Below are 10,806 nucleotides of genomic sequence, written 5' to 3' on the forward strand. Positions count from 1 at the left end.
GGTTCATATTTCGCATTTCGTAGTTTGTTTGCTTGCTTGATTTGATTTGCTTAAATATAGAGAGAAACAAGACAAAAGCAGTGGAAGAAAGATAGAGAGAGTCCGGGGTCACTAGACAGATCTCAGTATAGGCTGACGGGTCTGTGATGTCAGGACTTCACAACAATCAGCTCATATTCAATCAAATATCTGTCTAATTCAATTGATGTAATTAAATTCTAATCAAATATTTGTTTAGAAAAACTAAGTAACACAGGAAAATCTTTTACAGGAAAACTGGAAAAAGTAATAAAGTGCGTTTAAAAGAAAAATATATAGTCTGTACAGCCTCCTCCACTACAATGCGCACGCAGCCCTCATGTTCCTCCGGTCAGCCAGATCAGTGACCACAGATTTTCTCGTAGACACCAAGCTAACTCTCGCTAGCTCTCCCCACTAGCTAAACTACTCTATTTTGGCTTTTAAGAGATAATAGTTTAAGTCTGTGGATCTCTAGCCGTCCTGAATATAAGATACGCCCGAACCGCCAACCCAAATACACCCAGCACTGTGTGTGTGTGTGTGTGTGTGTGTGTGTGTGTGTGTGTGTGTGTGTGTGTGTGTGTGTGTGTGTGTGTGTGTGTGTGTGTGTGTGTGTGCGTGTGTGTGTGTGTGTGTGTGTGTGTGTGTTTGTGTTGGCTGCAGGTCACCCAGTTTCAGCCTAAACTAAATCGACGGGACTTTCCTGCTCCCCCATTGGTCGGACCCTAACCCATCTCCACCCTGATTGGTGGGCCAGGAGCCTGTCTCCACAAATTACTGTAATCCTCTTAGAGAGAATCGGTCCCTGTTGTCCAATCCCCCCCCCCCCCCCTCCCCTCGTGTGTGTGTCTGTGTGTGTCGGTGTATGTGTGTGTGTGTGTGTGTGTGTGTGTGTGTGTGTGTGTGTGTGTGTGTGTGTGTGTGTGTGTGTGTGTCTGCTTGTGTATGAGTGTGTGAGAGTGTGTGTGGGGTCTTAATCCAAGTGGATTAGGTGGTAAATTTGGCGACGAGAGAGGAGAGAGGCTCACACCATCAGTGCTGCTCCTGCACCTCCTCCTCCTGCACCTCCTGCTGCCTGCTCCTCCTCCTACACCCCCTGCTGCCCGCTCCTCTAGCACCTCCTGCTGCCGCTCCTCATCCTCCTGAGGTCCTCGGCGTGCAGCTCTCTGACTGGGATGCCGACGGCAGGCGGACCGCTCCCTTGCAGCTGATTGGTTGACATGAGGATGACCATGTGACCTGTGACAGCGGCAGCATTGGGGAAACCTCCAAACTCCTCCTCTTCTCCTCCTGGTCTTAAACAACCTCCTGCCGGGACCGTCGGAGTTCCCCACAGCGGCTCCTGGTGTTGTTGTTATGGTCGTCATGGTAATAGGTCCTGGGGGCGGTTGATGATTGGTTTGTTGGAGTGGTTGTCCTGGTAACGGGCTTCTGGTTGATTCTTTGTATTTCAGGATGAATGGAAGGATGTCAATGGGTGACCATCTCCTAGCAACCACCTCCTAGCAACCATATCCATACAACATCCTCCTGGCAACCGTCTCCTAGCAACCATCTCACACCACCTAGGCACCATATCTAAACAACAACCTCCTGTCGGTCTCCTAGCAAGTCTCCGGGGGGGACCTCCGCTTGGTGTGCTGGCTGCCTGTAGGCTGAGCATGAAGAACCCGGTTCCTCTCTGGCTCCTCGCAAACTAAACCAAGACCTCAGTCCTCATCCGGACCCCAGAGAGGAGCTGAGCCAGGGGGTCTGGACCTGAGGACCTCCAGGGACAATGGATACCGGGACCAGAGGGATTCTGCTCCTGATTTTCTTTTGCAGCCTGTGGGACTCAGGTCAAGCCCAGATGAAGATCCCACCAGAAACGTGAGTTGGTCACCCCCTCCCCTTTCCCCCTCTCCTCTCCTCCTCTCCTCTCCTCCTCTCCTCACCCGTCCTCTCTCCTCTCCTCCTCTCCTCTCCTCTCCTCTCGTCACCTCCCGTCACCCCTCTCCTCCCCTATCAAGGCAGATTAACTGTAATTTGCTCCCTCTCTGTCTGCCCTACATCACATCTTTTGGGTCAGGGCTGGGGTTATTTCATCCAGCGCAACAGAGTCACGATGTTATGTTGGAGTCAGTTCTGGAGCTAGGATGTTCGTTTTAGAGTTTTGATGTACTGTTCTTGTTAAGATGTCATGTTATAGACAAGGTCTAGAGGTATAATGCAATGATCTAGTTATGATATAACGTTGTAGTCAGTTCTAGAGTTATGATTTCATGTTCTAGAGTCCATTACGATGAGGTGATGTTGGAGAGTTAGCATAGCTAGTGCTATGATGTAATATTGTAGTACAGTCAGTTCCAGTTCATTCTCCCACTCTAACTCTGTCTGTCTGTCTGTCTGTCTGTCTGTCTGTCTGTCTGTCTGTCTGTCTCCCTCTTACACCTGCTCTCTCTCTCTCTCTCTCTCTCTCTCTCTCTCTCTCTCTCTCTCTCTCTCTCTCTCTCTCTCTCTCTCTCTCTCTCTCTCTCTCTCTCTCTCTCTCTCTCTCTCTCTCTCTCTCTCTCTCTCTCTCTCTCTCTCTCTCTCTCTCTCTCTCTCTCTCTCTCTCTCAGGGTTCAGCAGTGGGCGTCTGTCCTGTCCGTCCAGCTCCGTGACATCACCATCAAATACTCTGGATCTCTCCTGCTCCAGAAGGTAAGAACCAATGACCACCATGGAACATATACCATTCCATTCAATCTAATGGCCTGGGAACGTCCCTGAAACGTAAAGTAACATGTGTGTGTGTGTGTGTGTAGAAACTGAAGGATGTCGAGCCCATCGTGAAGATCGTGGAGCTGGACGGGATGGACCTGGTGAAGGACTTCTCTGAGGACATTGAGCGAATGCTGGGCAGCAAGATGAAGTCTGTGAAGGTATAGACCCATCCATTAGCAGTTATTCGGTAGCAGTTAGCAGTTAACCGTTAGCAGTTAGCAGTTAGAGGTTAGCGGTCAGCAGATAGAGGTTAGCAGTTAGCAGTTTGCCGTTAGCATTTAGAAGTTAGAGGTCAGTAGGTAGCGGTCAGCAGTTAGAGGTTAGCAGTTAGCAGTTAGCCGTTAGGCGTTAGCAGTTAGAGGTTAGCAGTTAGCGGTCAGCAGTTAGAGGTTAGCAATTAGCCGTAAGCATTTAGAAGTTAGCGGTCAGCCGTAGGCAGCTTTGCAGCCAGTGTTCAGCTGTGAGATGTGGTCCACACAATGCGGATCTCAAACCCATGTCCTGGATGCTTGTGTTCCTCTGTAGAGGTTAGCGGAGTCAGCCGAAGACGCAGATCTCTACCACGATTTCAACGCCACCATGCAGGTCAGTGGAGTCCCTTCTTCTAGTTTTCTGTTCTGTTCTGTTCTATATGTTTTGGTTCTATGGTCACCATAACTTCATGGTTCTATGTGTTGTGGTTCTAAGGTCAGTTTTCCTACTATAACTACGTTCAGTTTCAATACTATAACTTCAAGGTTCTATGCGTTATGGTTCTACGCTCAGTTCGACTACTATAACTCTATGTGTTGTGGTTTCACGATCAGTTTGACTACTATAACTCCATGGTTCTATGTGTTGTGGTTCTACATTCAGTTTGACTACTATAACTCTATGTGTTTTGGTTCTACGGTCTGTTGGACTACTATAACTCCATGGTTCTATGTGTTGTGGTTCTACGCTCAGTTTGACTACTATAACTCCATGCTGATCAACTCGGGGGATGAGGACGGGAACTTCGCCCCGCTGGGAGGAGATTTTCCCCTGGAGGAGAACGAACACTTCAACCAGTTGCTGGTCAATGTCCAGCAGAGCGACATCCAGGTCCCCACCAACGTCTACAACCGAGGTCTGACCCCCCAGATCCCCTATGGACCCCCCAGACCCCCATAGACCCCCAAGACCCCCTATAGACCCACAGGATCCCCCAGGATCCCCCAGACCCCCATAGATCCCCCAGACCCCCATTGACCCTCAGACCCCCTATAGACCCACAAGACCCCCCCAGACCCGATAGACCCCCAATACCCCCTATGGACCCCCAGACCCCTTATCCAGATCACCATGTACGTCTCTAACTGAGGTCTGCCCCCCCAGACCCTCTACAGACCCCCCAGACCCCCTATAGATCCCCCAGACCCCCCAGACCCTTCATCCAGGTCCCCACCAACGTCTACAACAGAGGTCCAACTCCCTAGACCCCACATAGACCCCCCAGACCCCTCATCCAGGTCCCCACATACGTCTACAACCGAGGTCTGGGCCCCTTAGACCCCATGGACCCCTCTGACCCTGGACCCAGACCGCTCTCATCCAGCCCCTGCACACTGGATATTAAACAAGGACTTCTAACATTACAGTACATGCTCCTTCCAGTGCCCCTGAGCAAGGCACTGTTTGTATATCACGCTGTAATAGGCTCAAAGTTATTGTGACCTCTCCAAGGACAGTACAGAGATTCAGCCCAACCTGTCTGAAGATGCAACATCTAGACTATGATATTATTATTATATTATTGTTTTGTGATTTGGAGTCCTGATCCAACCCAGTGGAGGTTGATGTGTGTGTGGAGCGGATCTGATCAGTGCTCGTCCTCTGCAGACCCCAACATCCTGAACGCCATCTACAACTCAGAGGCTCTCAACGATGTATTCATCAACAACTTCCAGAAGGACCCCACCCTCACCTGGCAGTACTTCGGCAGCTCCACTGGCTTCTTCAGGATCTACCCCGGTGAGGTTCCTAGCAAGGTTCCTCAGGATCTACCCTGGATCAGGCTGCTTAAAAAGGTTCCTAAAGGATGTTCCTCAACGATGATCTCCACCCCTGTTCAAGTCACATCCACTTCATGTGTGGAGCGCTTTAGCCCCAGGTCCAGTCTCAAAGGGCTTCACAGCTCCCCGGTATCCAACACTAGCAGATCCTCAGCCCTCTAATGGACGTGGAGTAAAACCCAAAACCAAGACGGAAGAACCCTGTAGAAAGTCCACAGAAGAAGATCCTCCTTCAAGGGTCGTTAGGAGGGAAATAGGTGCTGAAGGAGATGATCTTTTACCACAGCTCTGTAAAAGATTATCTCTGGTGTCAGGATTCCTTGATAGTTCCTTAGGTTCTTAAGGGATGCACTTCGAGCAGCGTTGTCTAAATGTCCTTGGTTCTGTTAAGAGGGACCTGGTTTGTTCCAGAGCTGAGAGCCGTGTGAAGGTCAGGTATCTAACCATCATGACGTCTCCTCAGGGATCAAATGGACTCCAGACGCCAACGGTGTGGCCGCATACGACTGCAGGAACCGCAACTGGTGGGTGATGTGTTGGAGGTAGACCTCAGTACCTTAGTGTTAGGAGATAAACCTCAGTATCTTAGGGTTAGGAGGTAGACCTCAGTATCTTAGGGTTAGGAGGTAGACCTCAGTATCTAAGGGTTAGGTTGTAGACCACAGTATCTTAGTGTTAGGAGATAAACCTCAGTATCTTAGGGTTAGGAGGTAGACCTCAGTATCTAAGGGTTAGGTTGTAGACCACAGTATCTTAGTGTTAGGAGATAAACCTCAGTATCTTAGGGTTAGGAGGTAGACCTCAGTATCTAAGGTATCTGAGGTGGTGTCAGGAGGTCTGAGGTGATAGTATTTGGTCCCTGCAGGTACATCCAGGCGGCCACTTCTCCTAAAGACATCATCATCATGGTGGACATCAGCGGCAGCATGAAGGGTTTGAAGATGACCATCGCCAAGCACACCATCAACACCATCCTGGACACGCTGGGGGAGAACGACTTTGTCAACATCATTGCCGTGAGAACCGCCGTCCTACTGTCTGTCCCATTGTCACTAAGTCATGTTGTGTCCACTCCGAGTGAGCCCAAGAACACAGCACACCTTCAGAGTGGAGGAGTCATCCACAGAAGTGTTCTGGTGCGGCCCTGCTAAGTCTTGGTGCAGAGTTGCACCAGGACTGTTGGAGGTTTTGAGAGTGGTTCCGATAACGATACAAGTATCTGAAATTCCTCAGATACTGCCTAAAACACAGTATCGGTATCGGTGAGCATGCAAATCTATGCGCCGATCCGATATCATCACATGACTAGCTTATTAACTAAGCAGAGAACATCAAACACTACGATATTATGCAGCCTTTGATAACGGTCGGAGGTGGAAAGTCGGAATGGGAAACGCGTCATCCCCGACCTGGTTTCTCCGATAGCTCAGCAGGGGTCCATTCTCCACCCATGGGTCTAACATGTCAGTTTTCTGTCCAGTACACAGACTACGTCCGCTATGTGGAGCCCTGCTTCAGAGGCACGCTGGTGCAGGCTGACCTGGACAACAGGGAGGTAAGACCGTTATCCTGCCCCGGCCTGCAGGGGGCCAGGCTAATCAGCCAGGGTGAAGCTAATCAGCCGGGGATCAGCGGATATTCATCCCACACCTCGAGCCTCCTGGCCCAGGAGAAACCCTGTGGGATTAGCCCACTGACCTACTTTAGCACACTGAGTGCCACCTGTAGCCTGCATGACTTAGCCCTTCTTCTAAGGGGCTTGGTGGGCATGGTGCTATCTGTCAGAATGTATTAGAGCTATGCTATCTGTTAGGAGTTAGCCTAGCATTGTTCTATCTGTCCTAATGTATTAGAGCTATGCTATACGTTGGGAGCTAGCCTAGCATAGTGATATCGTTCAGAATGTATTAGAGCTATGCTATATGTTAGGAGCTACCCTAGCATTGTGCTATCGGTCCGAATGTATTAGAGCTATGCTATATGTTAGGAGCTAGCCTAGCATTGTGCTATCTGTCAGAATGTATTAGAGCTATGCTATATTTGAGGAGCTAGGCTAGCATTGTGCTATCTGTCGGAATTTATCAGAGCTATGCTATATGTGAGGAGCTAGGCTAGCATGCTGCTATCTGTCAGATGTATAAGAGCTATGCTATATGTTAGGAGCTAGGATAGCATGGTGCTATCTGTCAGAATGTATTGAGCTATGCTATATTTTAGGAGTTAGCCTAGTATTGTGCTATCTGTCTGAATGTATTAGAGCTATGCTATATGTTAGGAGCTAGCCTAGCATTGTGCTATCTGTCAGAATGTATTAGAGCTATGCTATATGCGAGGAGCTAGGCTAGCATTCTGCTATCTGTCAGAATGTATAAGAGCTATGCTTTATGCGAGGAGCTATGCTGGCATTGTGCTATCTGTCAGAAGAGCAGGGGTCAGCAACCTGTTCAACATGCAGTGCCAGTTTGACATTTTCTTGTTAATGAGTGTGCCTTAAGCAACAATATATTAAATATTAAGCTGAATTATGCGACCAAAAACATTTCCAGAAGACCTGGAATTGTATAATGATTTTTTTGTTGTTATATTTGCAAAATGGGATAACAAATTATCATTACATATGTCCCATCTTAAAACACCACTTTCGGAAACTCATTCAAAAACATATTTCCAATGTGAGAAATGTAAAAAACGAATACATACGAAAATGTTGGAACCATCCACATCATATCTTTAAGACATGTACAGCTTTGCAAAACCATGTCAAGGCGATGCATACAGGCCACTTGCCACAATATTTGAAAAATGTTCTTCTCTATTACTCACAACATAGGTCTAGGAAAATACTATCAATTGATCCCATTTCAGAACACTGCTTTCAGTATCTCATTTAAACATATTCGCACTGGGAGGAAATGCCCAAAACAGAATAATGTGCAAAAAAAACGGTAGTAATGATTATGCTGCCGCATTGTGTGGTGACATTTTTTGATAAAAAAAATAGACAAAACGTTTAGTTTCTTTTCTCAAGTGTGCCAATGATTATGCTGCCACGTGCCAGTGGTGGCACGCGTGCCTACTAGGGTTGCCGACCCCTGTATTAGAGCTATGCTATTAGTAAGGAGTTATGCTAGTGTTGTGCTATCTGTCAGAATCTATTAGAGCTATGCTACAAGTAAGGAGTTATGTTAGTGTTGTGCTATCTGTCAGAATGGATTAGCGCAATGCCCTATGTGAGAAGCTCGGCTAGAAGGTCTTAGAGCAATGCTATCCCTTCCTAATGTGCTGCTGTGTGCTTGTCAGCTGGCACTAGCAATGAGAAGGATAAGCCGTTACTGGCTAGAATCTTCTAAAGTCCTACACTGCCCTGTGAGGTCCAACCAGAGAGCAAGGAGCCAAGTCCAGAGGATCTGATTAGTGCAGAACCTCCTAATCTCAGATCCACTCTTAAACGGCTTCACAGGCAACACTTTATAGAGCCCCCTAACGCGATCTCTCTCTCTCACTCTCTCTCTCTCTCTCTCTCTCTCTCTCTCTCTCTCTCTCTCTCTCTCTCTCTCTCTCTCTCTCTCTCTCTCTCTCTCTCTCTCTCTCTCTCTCTCTCTCTCTCTCTCTCTCTCTCTCTCTCTCTCTCTTTAACAGCACTTCAAGACGTTGGTGGATGGTCTTCATGTTAAAGGAGAAGCAAAGATCAACAAGGCCATGAAAGAGGCTTTTAAAGTCCTCAACCTGGTGTGTGTGTGTGTGTGTGTGTGTGTGTGTGTGTGTGTGTGTGTGTGTGTGTGTGTGTGTGTGTGTGTGTGTGTGTGTGTGTGTGTGTGTGTGTGTGTGTGTGTGTGTGTGTGTGTGTGTGTGTGTGTGTGTGTGTGTGTGGACCCGGTCCCTCAATCTGGGCAGTATGTGTAACCAGGTGTGTGTGTGTGTGTGTGTGTGTGTGTGTGTGTGTGTGTGTGTGTGTGTGTGTGTGTGTGTGTGTGTGTGTGTGTGTGTGTGTGTGTGTGTGTGTGTGTGTGTGTGTATGTGTGGGTCGGCTTTGTGTTTGTGGGTCGGCTTAGCTCAGGAGGTAGAGCAGTTGTTTTGTAACCAAGTTCAATTTGTAACCAGTTCAATTTGTAACCAGTTCAATCCCCAGCTCCTCCTAGTTGAGTGTCGATGTGTCCCTGAGCAAGACACTTAACCCTTACTGGTCCTGACGCTCCCTGGGTCAGGGCTGCATGTGTAACCAGGTGTGTGTTTGTGTGTGTAGACCCGCTCCCTGGGTCAGGGCAGCATGTGTAACCAGGCCATCATGCTGATCACCGACGGAGCGATGGAGGACTACGAGGAGGTCTTCAAGGAGTTCAACTGGCCGGACCGCCGGGTAGGTCCAGCTCCCGGATGCCTGAGGTTCCTGCTCCTCTGGTTCCTCTGGTTCCTCAGGGCTCCCTCTGGTTCCTCTGGTTCCTCTGGTCCCTCTGGTTCCTCAGGGCTCCCTCTGGTTCCTCTGGTTCCTCTTGTCCCTCTGGTTCCTCTTGTTCCTCTGGTCCCTCTGGTTCCTCTGGTTCCTCTGGTTCCTCTGGTCCCTCTGGTTCCTCAGGGCTCCCTCTGGTTCCTCTGGTTCCTCTTGTTCCTCTGGTTCCTCTTGTCCCTCTGGTCCCTCTGGTCCCTCTGGTTCCTCTGGTTCCTCTGGTTCCTCTTGTACCTCTGGTTCCTCTGGTCCCTCTGGTTCCTCTGGTTCCTCTGGTTCCTCTGTTTCCTCTTGTACCTCTGGTTCCTCTTGTTCCCCTGGTTCCTCTTGTTCCTCTGGTTCCTCTGGTCCCTCTGGTTCCTCTGGTTCCTCTTGTACCTCTGGTTCCTCTGGTCCCTCTGGATTCTCTGGTTCCTCTGGTTCCTCTGGTTTCTCAAGGCTCCCTGTTGTTCCTCTTGTTCCTCTGGTTCCTCAGGGCTCCCTCTGGTTCCTCTTGTACCTCTGGTTCCTCTGGTTCCTCTTGTTCCCCTGGTTCCTCTTGTTCCTCTGGTTCCTCTTGTCCCTCTGGTCCCTCTGGTCCCTCTGGTTCCTCTTGTACCTCTGGTTCCTCTGGTTCCTCTGGTTCCTCAAGGCTCCCTGTTGTTCCTCTTGTTCCTCTGGTTCCTCAGGGCTCCCTCTGGTACCTCTGGTTCCTCTGGTTCCTCTGGGCTCCCTGTTGTTCCTCCGGGTTCCTGTGGGTAAAGGGCTCCCAGTGGTTCTGGTTCCTGATTGGTTCCTGATTGGTTCCTGATGTGTGTGTGTTGTCCAGGTGAGGGTATTCACCTACCTGATTGGCCGAGAGATGACCTTCGCTCAGAACACCAAGTGGATCGCCTGCAACAACAAAGGTTCTGACCTCCGACCTCTGACCCCTGCACCACGTGCTGTAGCATGTTAGCCGTTAACACAGTAGTGGTTAGCATGCTAGCGTTAAGCAGGCTAGTGTGAGAGCATTAACGTGTGTGTGTGTATGTGTGCGTGTGTGTGTGTGTGTAGGGTACTATACCCATATCTCTACGCTGGCTGATGTCCAGGAGAACGTGATGGAGTACCTCCATGTCCTGAGCCGACCGATGGTCATCAACCACGACCACGACATCATCTGGACCGAGGCATACATGGACACTGTGGTGAGGCCGACACACACACACACACACACACACACACACACACACACACACACACACACACACACACACACACACGTTAATGCTCTCACAGAAACAGACACACACACCCACACACACTCACACAAACACACACACACACGCACACACACACACAATAATAATAATAATAATAATAATAATAATAATAGTATTTATAATGCACTTTATATTCAAGAATCTCAAAGTGCTTCAGAGAAAAAAAAAAACTATTAAAAGGGGGAACCTCAAAGAAAGTTTAGCTAAATGCTCTTTTAAAGAGATGGGTTTTGAGTTTCCGTTTAAAAAGAGCTGTAGTCTGTGGAGCCCTCAGGTGGTCAGGGAGGGCGTTCCATAGTCTAGGGGCAGCAGCAGAAAA

General features: G+C 48.9%; 1 protein-coding gene across 5 annotated transcripts in view; it reads left to right on the forward strand.

The window, feature by feature from the left end:
• The first annotated feature begins 1,009 nt into the window (after positions 1-1,009).
• LOC115550723 (voltage-dependent calcium channel subunit alpha-2/delta-4) overlaps positions 1,010-10,806 on the forward strand; it is a 29,236-nt gene continuing 19,439 nt past the window's right edge. Inside the window, exons 1-14 of one of the 5 annotated variants that reach the window (XM_030366001.1) lie at positions 1,058-1,389; positions 1,476-1,890; positions 2,622-2,703; positions 2,808-2,924; positions 3,292-3,351; positions 3,712-3,874; positions 4,627-4,758; positions 5,263-5,323; positions 5,665-5,815; positions 6,280-6,354; positions 8,439-8,528; positions 9,043-9,156; positions 10,052-10,130; positions 10,279-10,412. In XM_030366001.1, the coding sequence (XP_030221861.1) occupies positions 1,799-1,890; positions 2,622-2,703; positions 2,808-2,924; positions 3,292-3,351; positions 3,712-3,874; positions 4,627-4,758; positions 5,263-5,323; positions 5,665-5,815; positions 6,280-6,354; positions 8,439-8,528; positions 9,043-9,156; positions 10,052-10,130; positions 10,279-10,412 (1,350 nt within the window). In that variant the 5' untranslated portion in view covers positions 1,058-1,389; positions 1,476-1,798. Of the gene's footprint in view, positions 1,891-2,621; positions 2,704-2,807; positions 2,925-3,291; positions 3,352-3,711; positions 3,875-4,626; positions 4,759-5,262; positions 5,324-5,664; positions 5,816-6,279; positions 6,355-8,438; positions 8,529-9,042; positions 9,157-10,051; positions 10,131-10,278; positions 10,413-10,806 lie in introns of all 5 variants that reach the window. The other 4 variants (XM_030366004.1, XM_030366003.1, XM_030366002.1 and 1 more) reach the window with 4 other exon arrangements.

Source organism: Gadus morhua, chromosome 9 (assembly GCF_902167405.1).
Source record: "Gadus morhua chromosome 9, gadMor3.0, whole genome shotgun sequence".
NCBI classification, from domain to species: domain Eukaryota; kingdom Metazoa; phylum Chordata; class Actinopteri; order Gadiformes; family Gadidae; genus Gadus; species Gadus morhua.